The 16,608-nt window shown below is 42.3% G+C and overlaps 1 protein-coding gene across 1 annotated transcript in view; it reads left to right on the top strand.

The window, feature by feature from the left end:
- Positions 1–14,753, top strand: part of LOC126203459 (fatty acid-binding protein, muscle-like) — a 141,106-nt gene extending 126,353 nt beyond the window's left edge. Inside the window, exon 3 of the mRNA XM_049937775.1 lies at positions 14,029–14,753. Within this exon, the coding sequence (XP_049793732.1) occupies positions 14,029–14,082 (54 nt within the window). The 3' untranslated portion in view covers positions 14,083–14,753. The remainder of the gene's footprint in view (positions 1–14,028) is intronic.
- The last annotated feature ends 1,855 nt before the right edge of the window (positions 14,754–16,608 follow it).

Raw genomic sequence — 16,608 nt, 5'->3', positions numbered from 1 at the left:
GGAAAACTTTGGAAATAACTAAACTAATTCTTAGAAACAGAGTCTCTCTCTTTCCAAGCATTAATCCCGTGGTGTCTGCTGACAGATTTGGCGTGTCAATTTTAAGGGGTGGCCAGATGCCATTCCTGTCGCCACCCCGTACCCCCCCCCCTCCCCCCAGGGCGGAATGTGTGTACCCCAACCTAGTGTAATCCAGTGTTAACGTGTGGCAAATGTCTGCTAGTCGTGTAACTGAGGCGGAACACAGGGACCAGCCCAGTGTTCACCTGGCGGGATTTGGAAAACCGCTTAAAAACCACATTCAGGCTGGTCGCACACCGGCCCTTGTCGTTAGTCCGACGGGCGGCTTCCATCCGGGGTAGTGCGCCAACCCGAGTCCGGGAAGCAGCGCGTTAGCGCTCTATTTTTTCTTATATATATATATGAACGTCCTATTTCCAGTCCTTCAAGGCATTCTGTTTTTTTATTTTTGAACATGAGTCTACATAAGAATTGTTTAGTGGCTCGTTTGTGGGGGCTGAAGGGTCCAGACTACGAAGACCATCTGTCCCGATGTTAATGAAATGATGTACTCGGCCTATAGTGATAAAAGAGGTGACAGAACCTGTTCTCAGAAATTTATCCAGTGACTGCAATATCAATAAGTCACAACGGGAATCTTACAGTTCAAATACGTGAATGTACCAATTTGCAGGGATATGAAATTGAATGATCACATATGCCTAGTCACAGCTAACGTAGGCGGCATACTTCGATTAACTTGCAAGATACTGAGAAAATGCTGTCAATCCGCAAAGAAGATTTGGTTTCGAAAGATTTGCGCGAAACATCATGGAATATTACTCAAGTGTGTAAGACTCAAACCAAATAGGACTAACAAGTTTCATAGAACTTCTGTTGTTTCACCCATGGGAAGGCGTCACGCAAATTGTGAAAAATCTGAACTGTCAGATTTTTGAAGACGACAATTGTCCCACTCTCATGGCTACCATGGAGGGTAATTCTTAGAAACAGACTATCTGAAGTTAAATTTATTGGAAGGACTTCTTGTCCCTATCAAATTGTATCAGGAGCCAGATAGGGAGACGGCTTATAAGACACTGGAAAAGAGAGGAGAAAAACAAAAAGTGAATCCATAAAGCTGGATAGTTCGAAGGAAAGAAGGAATTCTTTGCATAAGGTCTTCTATACTCAACGAAATGAAAAAACCAACAAGTATGGCAGGAGAAAGAAAACAGACAACTTTAAATATCTGGATGAAAATAGTTTGGGGGGGGGGGGGGAGAGGGTGCGGGCGCGTGAGGGGTGCGAAGAGGGGGGGGAGGGGAAACAGGTTTGGCAGTGTTAGCCGGAAACAAAACAGAATGATTCTTGATGTCAAAACAGGAGGATCATCGACTCCAAGGATGGAAGCATTTCCGAAACGGCTAAGGTTATAAACTGTTCTAGTGCCGCCGTGGTTAAAGTATACCATGCATGGCAAAATGGCACTATTAAAAACCAACAGCGAGGCAAATGTGGTGCACTATGAACCACAGATGACAGGGGTGAACGGCGGCTGCAGAGATGTGTACGGCGAACAAATGTGCAACTGTTGACCACCTGACTGCCCATATGAATCAAAGCGTTCAACAGTCTTTCAGACAGAGTTGCTGCGTATGGCCCTCCGTAGCAGGCGCCTGGTTTGTGCACCCATGCTGACTGCTGCTCATTGGCAATGAAGGCTAGAATTTCCGTTCCAATGCCGCAACCAGAGTCCAGTGAGCGGCCATGGGCGACCTTTTCAGATGAGAGATGGCTGTCGGCGTGTACCGCGTGACACATCTAAAAGCAAATATCCTGCAACAATCGTAGGGAGGGAGCAGATCGGAGGAGGGAGTGCTATGGTGATCTCACCATACTGAAAAGCACAGTGGATCATAACAAGTATACACCTATCCTTCGGGAACATGTCTACAGGCAGTTTGTTTTTTCTTGTAACGATGGCATCCACCGACATGACAATGCAACGTGTCACACAGAAAAATGGTTCAAATGGCTCTGAGCACTATAGGACTTCTGAGGTCATCAGTCCCCTAGAACTTAGACCTACTTAAATCTAACTAACCTAGGGACATCACACACATCCATGCCCGAGGCAGGATTCGAACCTGCGACCGTAGAGGTCGCACGGTTCCAGACTGTAGCGGCTAAAACCGCTCGGCCACCCTGGCAGGCCACGTGTCACACAACTCGTAATGTTAGTAGTACCGCTATCACATTACTGTACACTCCTTGACACCAGAATTCCACGATTTAAACTTAATCGAGAACCTGGGAACCACTTTCATCGGCCTATTCGTACCATGGATCCTCAAGTGAGAAAACTGGTGCATCTGGCTACGCCAGTGGAGTCGGCATGGCTCCACATTGCTGTCGGAGCCTCACTGACTTTTCCAGCACGTCTCGTAGCGGTTTGAGCTGCAAAGGGTGATTCATCAGGGTTTTGATAGATGGTCAGATTAATGTGACTGGACAGTGTAAAACAGTTATAAGATCCGGTCTTCTACAGGTCAGAAACACTATTCTCATCGGGATGCAAATTGGAATTAGAAGATTTGGAAATGATAGAAAGAAGTTCCAATTAAGAACGACGATAGAACTTAGGTTCTTAGACCAAATAAATATACTCATTCTGCCCTACAGCTACATATGAGGAAAGCAAAAGATGTGTTACGCGCTATGGACATCTAGAGAGAATGAAGGGAGACAGAACAACAAAGAAGATCTACACATCTTCCAAAATAGGAAAACAGGCAAAGAAAGCGGCATGACTAAAAACCAATAAAAAGTTTTCGAGTTTATAGCCGCGCCTAGTGATTAAAATTACACGAGCTTTAGGCCAAGTATTCCTTGGTCACTGTCAAGTGGTATGATTATCAGGCTGTGACGTCACGGGCGCCTCTGCATCGCCATATAAGTGCATACTCTGAGTCGGCGTTCGATGCGCCTGTTTCAACAACGTGATCGCTGGATTCTACGCCGTGCTGAGTTACAGGCCACCGTTTCTATTTAGGAGGTCATCGGTGATTTTCATTTAAATAGCATCTTCAATCACTGAATCCCAGAAGCCGTTTGTGCGAGCCACGACTGACGTTCCCCGTCAGATTTCATCCGGTGTCCTTTTTCTAAAGCATGCTCAGCTAAAGCAGATTTCCCGGGGTAGTGTGGGCGGTAAAACCTCTCATACTTGCCGGCCGCAGTGGCCGAGCGGTTCTAGGCGCTTCAGTCCGGAACCGCGCGAATGCTACGGTCGCAGGTTCGAATCCTGCCTCGGCCATGGATGTGTGTGATGTCCTCAGGTTAGTTAGGTTTAAGTAGTTCTACGTTCTAGGAGACTGCTGACCTCAGACGTTAAGTCCCATAGTGCTCAGAGCCATTTGAACCATTCTGAACCTCTCATGCTTCTTCCTGCGTTGTTCCACAGTGCGTACTGTTTGTCCGTGTAGGACTGGCCACACTCGCAAGGTATGTTATAGACGTCAGGTGTTCTGAGATCTGCTGCCTCTTTAACCGGTCTCAGTAATTGGTGGATTTTTGTCGGAGGCCTGAAAGTTGATTTGATCGTGTGACAGAAGTGCTGTCGCTTCTGCCGCACTTGCAAAAAAATATCGTTCAAATGGCTCTGAGCACTATGGGACTTAACATCTGTGGTCCCCTAGAATTTAGAACTACTTACACACACACATCCATTCCCGAGGCAGGATTCGAAAATGCGACCGTAGCGGTCACGCGGTTCCAGACTGTAGCCCCTAGAACCCTTCGGCCACAGCGGCCGGCCCGCCATTGCAAGACGGAAATGAGCTAGCGAGGATTATGTCTGAATAAGAAAGGGAAGTGAAGGTTAGCCGCGTCTTCTGTTGCGACGCTCTCACACAAACTGTGACCCTTGTAGTTATTTGGAGTCAGAGGGTTACTTTTCTTAGGTCACAGCCTTGATGCTGAGAATTTGCTTTATTTACGACCCCTAAAATTGTGCAAGATATCAGTAACGTTAAATTATTCCGTGAGAACATTCGGAGATTAAGAAATGTGACAGACTTTCTAGCTTCGCAGACTTACGAAGCTGTGAGGGATGAGGTTCATAACAACGTATTCACGTTGCATAGTCAACGGTTACTTCTGCAAACGACACATAGGCTGTGGATGTGACAGTCTCAGGCACATCTGTTCTCCCAAGTGTGACAATCCGCTTATCAAGAAGTCAGTCTCCCGACCGCTTTGATGCTGTCCTCTCCATCTTTCCATATCTTCTCCAAACTTTTTCATCCTAACCATTACAGCTAATATCCTTTGTTGTCTGTTTTGGAGGTTCTAGTTTTATCCTGCCTCTAATGTCCCCCCCCCCCTTCCGCTCCTTGTAGCGCCAGCTTCTACATCTACATCTACAGCCATGCCCGGCAAGCCACTTCATGGCGTGTGGCGGAGGGTACTTTGCGAACAACTATCCTCCTGTGCCACTTGCGAATAGTTCGCGGGATGGGCGACTACTAGTAAGCATCCGTGTGGGCTCGAACCTCTCTGATCTTTTCTGGTCTTTTCGCGAGATATATGTAGGAGGAACGACGATACTGCATGACTGTTCTAGAAATGTAGGCTCTTGGAACTTTAAAAGTACACCACATTGCGATGCGGAACGCCTCTCTTGCTGCGTCTGCCTCTGGAATCGGCTGAGCATATATGTGATGCTATCGCGCTTACTAACCGAACCTCTAACGAAACGCACTGCTCGTCTTCGGTTCTTCTCCATTTCTTCCATGAATATTATCTTATATGGATCCCATACACACGAGCAAAATTCAAGTATTCGTCGAACGAGGATTTTATAAGGTACCTCCTCCTATATATGCAGTGTACGTTACATTTGCTTATTTTGAGGATCAGCACTTCAACTTGTTAAGATTTCTCTCCTTTGAGAATGACATCTTGTGGTCTGTTCGCTAGAAGCTCTCCAGCTCTCGCAGCTGCTCTGACATTCCGTACGCTCGTGTTTTGTTCATTAGACGGCAGTGCGGCAGCGCGGAACTCCATCGAACGCCTTTTGGAACGAACACAGCTGCTTTGCGGGTGAGGTGGACTGACGGAGTGAGCTCGGTTTCACACGATTCCTGCTGTTCGGTGTCCATGTACATTCTACAGACGAGGTTCTCGGTCTTCTGAAATGTCGTAATACACAAGCATTAAACGTGTTAAAAACCATTCAAAAACCAGTATCGCACAAAATTTTTTTTCATTCAGGACAACCGGTTTCAACAGTCTTAGCTGTCACCTTCACGTCCTAAAAATTTTTTTGTTAGCAAAGCATGCTCATTTTTGCTGAACCTCATGCAAAAGATGTCAAGTGGATAAAAGTCAGCACATTATAAACATATGTCATAGATAAAATAGTTAAAAACACACAGCACCTTGTCAAAAAGGCCATGTCTATATACATATTGCTCACAGATGCTTCTTACAATACACAAATACGGTACGTAATAGCATATCTGTTTACATATGCTGGACACATACTAAACAGTGCAAATCCACTTTAAAAGGCTTACAAGGTATCTTGTACTTTTTTGCCATTTAAAGTAGATTTGCACTGTTTAGTATGTCTCCAGAATATGTAAACAGATATGCTATTATGTACCGTACTTGTATCATGTAAGAAGCATCCGTGAGCAATATGTATATAGACACGGCCTTTTGGACAAGGTGCTGTGTGTTTCTAAATATTTTATTGATGACAAACGTTTATAATGTGCTGACTTTTATCCACTTGATATCTTGTGCATGAGGTTCAGCGAAAATGAGCACAATTTACTAACAAAAAAAAATTTTTTAGACCTGAAGGTGACAGCTAAGACTGTTGAAACCAGTTGTCTTGAATGAAAAAAAATATTTTGTGCGATCTTGGCTTTTTAATGGTTTCTGACAATTGAAACAGGTCGCCCTTCAATACTCTCATAATGAGAAAATCCATGAAACATGTTTCAAAACTTTACGACCCACTATTCCTGAATGTCGTGGCCGCGCGGGATTAGCCGAGCGGTCTACGGCGCTGCAATCATGGACTGTGCGGCTGATCCCGTCGGAGATTCGAGTCCTCCCTCGGTCATGGGTGTGTGTGTTTGTCCTTAGGATAGTTTAGGTTAAGTAGTGTCTAAGGTTAGGGACTGATGACCTTAGCAGTTAAGTCCCTTAATATTTCACACATATCTGAACATCTGAATGTCGTGGAAGATGCCCCGTTAACTCGTCTATTCTTCTGTTAAACGTCCCCGACAGTATTTAGTCCTCACCTTCCTCCTATTTAACATTTCTTCTTTCCGTAGTTTTCATGCTCACTTAATTTTTAACATTCTTCTGCTCTTGATTCCGATGGCCCACGTTTGACTTCCACACATTGGTGAGCCTCACACGTACAGTTTCAAGAATTTTCGTATCGGTATATGACATCAGTAGAATTGTTTTACTGAAGGAAGTTTCCTCCCTTCTTCCTGTCTAACTCCGCCAGTGTCTTTGCTTCATCACCTTCGACTTGAACTATTTTACGTGTCACGTACGTGCGTTGTAAGTCTCCCTTATTACATCCAGCCAGAAGAGCTGTGTCGCCTGGGAACCGTAGCACAGCTGCCCGTTCACCTGGCACTTACTATTATGTTCCGTAATTTTCTTTCATTTCACCTATATGTTTGTTCGACGTTCAAGTTGAAAAACAGGGATTGTAAGTTTCAGGTCTGCGTTACACTCATCTTAACACGACTTTGTCTCTCTTTGGTCTTCCTCTTTTATTACTCCCAGACAGGTTTTGTAGTACATGATTGAAGTTTTTGTACACCAAAGTATGCAGGACAGGTTCTGTGAAATTCGGAATTTAGAAGAGAGGTACGGTCAGAAGTGAATCTTCTACTCGATCCGTGAAGAGTTTCGTGATGCGACAGCCGACACGGGCACTGCTTGCGGGAGGGACCAGAATCGAGTTTCGGTCCGAAGCACAGTTTTACGAGGGACGTTCAATAAGTAACCCAACGCATTTTTTTTATGAATGCAGGTTGGTTTTATTCAGGATTCCGATACATCATATTATTCCCCATTCTTTTGCCTTCAAAATCCTATCTTTCAACATAAACTCACAGTTCAATGCGACGGCCTTACGCCACCTTACTGGGAGGGCCTTTATGCCCGCATGATACCACTCTACTGGTCGACGTCGGATGCACATAATACCTGTGTAATTAAGTAGCAAAACTGTCAGCACTGCGTAACTACAATAATGGTGCTTCATCTTTATGTAAATACAGATATATTTTAGTCAAATGCTTCTTGCCACTTACAATTGTCCCACCTGTATCTGTTTAGTCACCAGCAAACAATTTTTTTGTATTTGTACAGTGATCTAAAGCAGTATAAACATGTACATGATTGTATAAAAACATGAGAATGGGCGCAAGCCCGAAACCGGTCGTGTGAAAAATAAATAACCTTTTATTGTGACTGGTAGCGGATATTTTTCTTAACTTATCTTCTCCGAGGTCAGCTTCTACCAGTTTTTCTATTATTCTGTAAATAATTTGCGTCAGTATTTTGCAGCCATGATTTATGAAAATGACTGTTCGATAATATGCACATAGTTAGAACCAACCTTCTTTGCAAAATGAACTATTACAATGTTCTTGAAGTCTGAGAGTATTTCAGCTGTTTCATAAAAGTTGGAAAAGGGTCTCAATAATGCTGAGGGACTGTCGTCTGTTCCGGAGACCTTGTTCCACTCAGGTCTTTCAGTTCTTTATCAGATTATTCTTGCATCATCATACCTCCCATTTCATCTACTTTACTTGCTGTTTCTTTTGTATATACAACATAGAGTTCAAGTTCTTTACCTTTGTACATATTTTTCCACCTTTCTACTTTTCCTTTATTGCTTGTCATTTTAACCCTTGAGGTCCATGCAGATGCTTGTTTTCCGCAGGTCTCTTCCATTTTCCTATAAGCGGCTCCCACTGCTCCTCTTGTCATTTCTGTTTTTGCAGCCCTGAATTTTTCCTCCAGCCGCCCCTGCACTTTCTGTCAATTTCAGTTTTAGGCGTCCCTGTTCCCCTTTAACTGCTTCACTTGCTGCATTTTAATATTTTTTCCCTTCGTCAGTCAAATTGAATATCTCGTATATTATCCAAAGATTTATACTGCGTCTTGTCTTTTTCCCTATTTATTCGTCTGCTGCTGTCATTGTTTCATCTCTCTAAGCCTCCCATTCGACTTCTATTGTATTTCTTTCCCCGTTTCAGTCTGTTATTGCTTTATTGCTTCTCCATGTCACGTTTCATTCATAGTTTGATGGAAGCTAATAATTTGAGTCCATGGTAGTCGAGTCAGTAATCCGAGTCAATGATTAGAGTTTATGATTGGAATCAATGGTTTGAGTCCATGGTGGAGCCAGTGGTTGAGCTTACAGCGACAGGCACGATGACAAACAAGGCTTCATAAGAACCGAAAGTCATTATGGAGGTGACACAAAACTGTAAATACTACAGTCGTGATGGGGGGGGGGGGGGGGGGGGGGGGAGAGTGGCTCTAAATTCCCACTCCGGTCATCGCGCCTCAAATTTTCCGTAGTTTCATAATATTACTTATAGGGACTGCCCGGGTGTTTTTTTCTTTTAATTTTTTTTATACCAACTTAGGTAGTGTTTCGACTCTAAGATACCGTCGTCGACAGCACATTTAACTGAAACGCTCCGTCGGCGCAGTTGACCGAAGAGATACCGGCTTTGGAGCGCGTGTTGGCTGCGAGCGATGACTGCGTGGCAGCTCCATGGCCACAGAGGCCAAATGTTATCGCGCCGCGGGAGATAATACCGTCGCGAGCGACTTCTTGCTTACCGCCGCGGAGACGGCTTTAGCTGGCGGCTGATTCACAGGAAACGCGTCGCAACTCGCCTGCTAGTATCTGAGTCTTAGGTTACACTCACTAGGCGTATTGGCTTATCAATCTTAGCTATTTCCGTTCGAAGGAGATCCTTGGATATCCTTAGGTTAGTTAGGTTTAAGTAGTTCTAAGTTCTAGGGGACTGATGACCATAGATGTTAAGTCCCATAGTGCTCAGAGCCATTTTTTAGATCCTTGGACTTTTCCAGTAAGAGTGACGCAGCTAGCAATATATCGCAGTGTAATATTCATGTAAGTGCATCTTCATTCATGGAGCCTTAATAATGAGCCTCTGTTCGATACTGGCTTATAGCACTCCTAGCATAAATGTTTTGGGCTGACTGAAGGGCGGCTTTGGGTGAGATATAGAAAGTTACTACTTGAAAAAATAAAAACAAATCGACTTAAAATAGATAGGTAATCTTTTGGACAATATTCTGTACGTCTGAAACATCTGTCTTGAACAACACAGGTATACACCAACGAAAAAAAATTATATACACCACATGATAGGTAAAAAGATGAGTTCATTATTCTAGCGAAAATTTTCGGACAAATTTAAACTTCCGTTTCAAAAAAACTAATCTCAGAATAATCTTCAGAACACATAATACAGTACGATGACGATTTTTTTATTCCCTAGAACAGTCCTGTAAATCTACCTGCTCAGGTTTTTATAAGTTTAATGTCGTAGCTGTGAGAAAAAGTACATAGGATACAGAGGAAAGAATTTCTAAATCACATAACACAACGCCTGTCAATAATGCACAACGCCGAAAAAGGAAGCATGATAAATACTTTGGAAGAAGCCGACATTTTCACGTATTCGACGAGACATCTTTTGAACGAACTGACCTACCTGAAAAGAAAAAATCACCGAAAGTATCACCAATATTCTCATAGATCTATAGTGCTGAAACACATTCCTTTTCTAAAAAACTTTTGTTCATTATATCAGCTATGAAATAAACAACTTAAGCAATATCATTGAATGCTAAGGACATCGTCGATAATAAGTACATAATGTAAGAAATCGGTATGCTGATTAAAACTGGCATATAATTAGATAATTATATGTCTTATTGGCAGACATCTTTGTCAGGTTCTCAGAAGACGGTATATAAGACAAGTAAATTATATGAAAAATAGGGGACGCGTTAATACGTTCGAAATACTATACTCTGGAGATAAACATATTTTGAATCCTATTTTCTCCTCCGTAATGCAGATGCCGCAGATAATGGGTGTGCATGGATCCGATACTATTTTGACAAAAAATAAATAAATAAACATGATCTCTGTTGGGCAGCTTACGTAATCGCCATTGGTCAGCTTAGTCCCAGGAGGAATAGTCAGTATTCCGGCAATAAACATGGGCTCTAAAACGCATACTTTAAGAGTATGAACGCTTGTTCATCTTCGATCCTGTCAAATACACATCTTGTATATAACAAATGTTCATAGATGTTAGGGTACGCATCTTAGAGCTCATGTTTGCTAGACAAGTTTTTCTTGTTTTGGTTCACACTAACTCCTTCCGAAATGTGGAAATCAAAAAGCCTGCAATGGAAGTGATTTTTTTCACTGTATCGAAGTTGAAGAAGTGCTCATAGGTATGCATTTTGCAGCTCATGTTTGCTGCACTTTTTTGCTTCGAATTATAATTCTTATCATGTTCCTCAATACTGATCATTCCTCCTGGGCACCCTATATCTGCTACTCTACTTCCCATTAACATAACCACATTCCACTACTATACAGCTCTTAGGCGTCTGAGAATACAAATACTAACGTTTGGAGACTCTATCTTGTCAAAAACTTGCTCAAAAACGTGGATATAAAAAGAAATGGAAGAAGAAACGACTTAAGTTGGGAAACAAATCAACAATTTTTCTTAGACAGAATCTTTATGTATAATCCATAGCGAGGTTGATAATATACCTCCGATATGTAGTGAGAATAAATACAAGGAGTTACTTTAACTCATTCTTTCTCTGATACAGCACAAACGGAAAATACAAATTGGGGTAGTGCTCTTAAGGGAACTTGGTTGCCAGGTCGTGGGTTCGCCACAAATTTGACTGCTGGCGGAATATGCATATATACATATGTCCATAAGTCTGCAGTCGTCAGTGGAGTATTTGACTCAGTGGCACACCAACGTGTGTTAACTAAAGTGCATCCATAAGGTGTGTGAAACAAAATTCGTGACTAACTTGCGAATATCTTGAAATCGAGGTTGCAACATGATATCTTGGATGAGGAGTCATTCACAGATGCAGAAGGAAGTTCAGCCTTGCCCCAGGGAAGTCTTTGGCATCTTGCTGTTAATGTTGTATACTAATTATCTGACAGAAACTTTAAATAATAACCTAAGATTTTTGGAGATGATGAAGTTATCTGTAATCAAGTACTATCTAAAAGACGCTCCGTATGTGTTAGGTCATACACTGTGGCGACAAAAGTCTTCGGATAGCGATATGCACATGTACAAACGGCGATAGTACCCCGTACGCAAGTTATAAAAGGGCACAGCATTGGTGGAGCGTGCATTTGTACTCGGGTAATTCATGTGAGGAAGTTTACGATGTGATTATCGCCGCTGTGCGGGAATTAACTGAATGCGGAATGGTAGTTGGAGCCAGAGAAGCCGGCCGCTGTGGCCGAGGGTTCTAGGCGCTTCAGTCCGGAACCGCGCTGATGCTACGGTCGCAGGTTCGAATCCTGCCTCGGGCATGGAAGTGTGTGATGTCCTTAGGTTAGTTCTACATCTACATCTACATCTACATGATTACTCTGCAATTCACATTTAAGTGCTTGGCAGAGGGTTCATCGAACCACAATCATACTATCTCTCTACCATTCCACTCTCGAACAGCGCGCGGGAAAAACGAACACCTAAACCTTTCTGTTCGAGCTCTGATTTCTCTTATTTTATTTTGATGATCATTCCTACCTATGTAGGTTGGGCTCAACAAAAAATTTTCGCATTCGGAAGAGAAAGTTGGTGACTGAAATTTCGTAAATAGATCTCGTCGCGACGAAAAACGTCTTTGCTTTAATGACTTCCATCCCAACTCGCGTATCATATCTGCCACACTCTCTCCCCTATTACGTGATAATACAAAACGAGCTGCCCTTTTTTGCACCGTTTCGATGTCCTCCGTCAATCCCACCTGGTAAGGATCCCACACCGCGAAGCAATATTCTAACACAGGACGAACGGGTGTAGTGTAAACTGTCTCTTCAGTGGACTTGTTGCATCTTCTAAGTGTCCTGCCAATGAAACGCAACCTTTGGCTCGCCTTCCCCACAATATTATCTATGTGGTCTTTCCAACTGAAGTTGTTCGTAATTTTAACACCCAGATACTTAGTTGAATTGACAGCCTTGAGAATTGTACTATTTATCGAGTAATCGAATTCCAACGGATTTCTTTTGGAACTCATGTGGATCACCTCACACTTTTCGTTATTTAGCGTCAACTGCCACCTGCCACACCATACAACAATCTTTTCTAAATCGCTTTGCAACTGATACTGTTCTTCGGATGACCTTACTAGACGGTAAATTACAGCATCATCTGCGAACAACCTAAGAGAACTGCTCGGATTGAGGTCCCAGGACGCTTCCCTGGGGAACACCTGATCAGTTTTACTCGATGATTTGCTGTCTATTACTACTAACTGCGACCTTCCTGACAGGAAATCACGAATCCAGTCGCATAACTGAGACGATACCCCATAGGCCCGCAGCTTGATTAAAAGTCGCTTGTGAGGAACGGTGTCAAAAGCTTTCCGGAAATCTAGAAATACGGAATCAACTTGAGGTCCCCTGTCGATAGCAGGTTTCAGTAGTTCTGTCTACGGGACTGATGACCTCAGATGCTTAGAGTAATTTGAACCATTTTGAGCCATACACATGGGACATTCCATTTCGGAAATCGTTAGGGAATTCTATATTCCGAGATCCACACTGTCAAGAATGTGCCGAGAATATCAAATTTCATGCCTTGCCTCTCACCATGTAGAAAGCAGTGGCCGACGACCTTCACATAACGACCCAGAGCTGCGGCGTTTGCGTATAGTTTTCAGTGGTAACAGGCTAGAAACACTGCTTGAAGTAACCACAGAAATTAGTGTGGGACACTGTAGGTCAGTGTAACACCTGTTATATTCGGTTACTTGGAGACCATTTGCAGCCATTCATAATGTTGCCAAACAACGAATGAATGCTCATGGATGATAATTCACCATGTCACCCGGACACAATTGTTCGCTATTGGTTTGGAGAACATTCTGAGCAATTCGAACATTTGTGGGTCGTAACCCAGTAGTCACTTCGTGCACAAAACTACCTCCGGCAACACTTTCTGTTATGGACGGCTGTATAGGCAGCATGGCTCAATATTTCTGCAGAGGAATTCCAACGAATTGGCAAAACCAAGTCGAGTTGCCGCACTACGACGGGCAAAAGGAAGTCCGACATTGGGAGGTACCTCATGACTTTTGTCACCTTAGTGTATCTTGGTAATATTTCAAAGTGGTTCAAGGAATGGCGGTTTGCTTTTGATATTCAGGAATGTAAAATCTTGCACTTAACGAAACAAACAAACATAGCATCCTTTGACTACAACATCAAGGGATCGCAACTAGTGTCTGTCAACTCAAACAAATTGCTGTTAGTAAAAAATTATGTCCGGTTTCGGCCTCTAGTATTTGGCCATCTTCAGACAACGGACTATCAAGTTATGCGGATGGGATCATCACAGCTATTCCATCGTCAGCCGGATGGTGCATTATTCAAGGATGGCCCATTACCAGAGGCCGAAACCGGTAATATTTTTAATAAATGACTGTGCGACAACATTTTTCATTAATTATACATAACTGAAATATCGGTATTAAATCCCAATAATATTATCTAAAATTATAAATACCTGTTTGATAGTCTGTAGTGTCATTTGTTATGTTTCCTTGTTGACATACGAATGTCGGGTTTCTTGTGGTGACAAAAAGTAGCTACAGTCTTTTGGATCATAATTTGAAATTTAATATTTTCATGTTGCTTTTTTTCAGGTTGGAGAACTGGATAACATCGTTTGCAGAAGGCGCTACAAGGTAATAAAGTGACGGATACAGACTCTGCAGCACAGAAAGCTACTACCGAACGATGGGTGTCAGGACCAAGATCATATTTGAGGCACCTTCCAATTGAAGACTTGGGACAGTACTTCATCCTTCGTTCACCATGCCTTCGGTGCGAAATAACTTTGGTTGCTAATATTAAAGAATTTAAAAACATTCGTTTAAGGCAGTGGTGATACGTTTATTTTAAAATACTGTGTGTTGAAACATATAATAGTATGTCGTATAATTTATATTAACCAGCGTCCTAAGTTCTTAAGTCCTATGCAAGTGCTAACATTGAGTAACGCTGTGAACTACTGAAGACGTAAATGGACAGGAAGCCAATTTATATCTCTCGTGCCATCTCTGACATCAGCAACCTTAAATTTCTTGATTTATTTAAATGAAATGTCTTCGAGGAAAACCCATACTGATGGGTGTCAACCAATCGTTTTAATTAAACTGACGCTGAGGCGTGACATTATAATAACTGAGTAAATTAATATAATACATTGAGTAACAGTTCGGGAAAATTTCCAAGAATGAGAAGAACATATCAATTTTTTTCATGTTTTGCGTTATGTATGGAAAATTAAACAATACTTTTGCAACATCTTTATTTTTACTGTTGTGCATCAGATTAGTAACTTATTCAAACTGTGTTACGTATTTCAAGCATCTTCCACTTATTACTCAAAATGCTTCACACATCTCAAAATTTATGTATCAGCCCTTCATTAATACAATTCTCATCAGCTTATAGGCATATGTGTATATTCAAAATAAAATACAAGACACTGGAATGAAATGATTTAATTAAAATTTCTCGCTTTCTGATAATATCAGTAGTGAAACCCAATATAATATGTCAGAAAGAGAGCGGAAATAGTTTGTTTTTGTAGCCATGTATACTCATTTCTAAGTGGTTAAAAACAGCAAACTAGGTATTAAGAGAAAGAATACTGGGAACGTAGTTGACAAAGTGCATTTGTGTTAATAAAAAGGTAAAGATGTCCAGAAGGGGGTCTGGGCATTATTAAGAATATCAGAAAACGTATGTGAGAAATTCTTTACAGTTTTGAGTCTTGTTTAACATAGAATGCTAAAACAGAAAAAACTGAAATAAGACTACCAGAATAGGTGTAGAGGCATATCTGGTCCATAGAGACGAATTAGGAACGGCAAAAAAAAAAGGTATAAGCCCGAGACACTCGAGCTGGATAGATGTAGCACTTGGTTGTACGAGGGACGCTCTGAAAGTAAGTTTCGTCACTGTTTTTCACACGGGAACTCCACTGCCAAAACAAATACACATAGCATCATGAATTATACACTGTGCACATAGTCGCCACCGACATTGAGACATTTGTTCTAGCGTGCAGTCAGTTTGAAGAAACCACTCTGGTAAAACTCGGAGCCCTGTGATGCAAGGACTAATCGCACAGCTTGCTCCAGCTAAGCATTTGTTTGAAAGTGACATGTTGTGGAGTGGTACGTGAAAGGGCGTTTCTGCAAACGCCACACTCACTGGGAGTTTTACGAACTGGCCGTGGTGCTTGTTCTTTGGTGTGTTTAGCTTCCTTTCCCAGTGGCCTTTCATTTAGCTATGTACGCAATTTAATATAGGAAAATCAAAATCCAAGCGTAGTTATCTATTGGCAACCACTGGTACTAATTCATAGTTTATTTACCAGTGGTGATTAACTTATTTCAAAAACGTCGATTTCACAATTTATCTCTATTTAGCCAGTTACGTCATAAGGCCAATCATTGAGGACCAAAAAGGTCGAATGTGGGAAAAAATTCGTGCAGTCGCAAATTCTTGTGCAATTGTAGGAGGGAATGCCATGAACGGCATGCTAGAAATCCTAACCGGTGGGGCCTGACCGAGGGAGTAGGGATGCGTTTGTAGGTCACTTTTTTTTTCCTTGAATAACTCGAAAACTACGATCTCAAGCGAAACCGTATCTTAGTACAAAATTTAAGTATATTAAATTTCCTACGAAAGGGCCCCATTCATTTTCTTCTGTAGCACTAGTAGTTTGAGCGTAGTGAGCGAGAGAATATAAAACTCTCGTTCTGTTTGCGTGTTTTTTGAAGGCCAAATATAACATTGCGAGTTGCATAAAACGACAGCGGTAGGAGCAGTTGAAACACCGCGTATAATGTGTAATTGGAATTAATTTCTGCCCCTGTGTATGGTACGTCTCGCTGGTATGTTATATTGCCACTAAAACCCAACACGGCCATTAATGTGGCGAAAGAGTTGCCACAATTTACGACGAGGTTGTATACGCAGAGAATGTCCGATGTGGGCGTTTTCTGTGCGAACAGTTTTGTTTTGATGACTGTACATACGACCTGTCATGTAGACTACCCGATAAAAATCTGCTGTACAGTGAGTTACAAGGCAGATGTCGTGCTCCCGGGTAAAATATTTTCACTTATCGTCAAAAATCTCTAACGTACCACCGGCCGGGGTGGCCGAGCGGTTCTACGCGCTACAGTCTGGAATCGCGCGACCGCTAC

The sequence above is a fragment of the Schistocerca nitens genome, chromosome 9, assembly GCF_023898315.1.
Source record: "Schistocerca nitens isolate TAMUIC-IGC-003100 chromosome 9, iqSchNite1.1, whole genome shotgun sequence".
Classification (NCBI taxonomy): Eukaryota; Metazoa; Arthropoda; class Insecta; order Orthoptera; family Acrididae; genus Schistocerca; species Schistocerca nitens.
The sequence above is the reverse complement of the archived record's forward strand: the minus strand, read 5'-3'. Positions and strand labels throughout refer to the sequence as shown.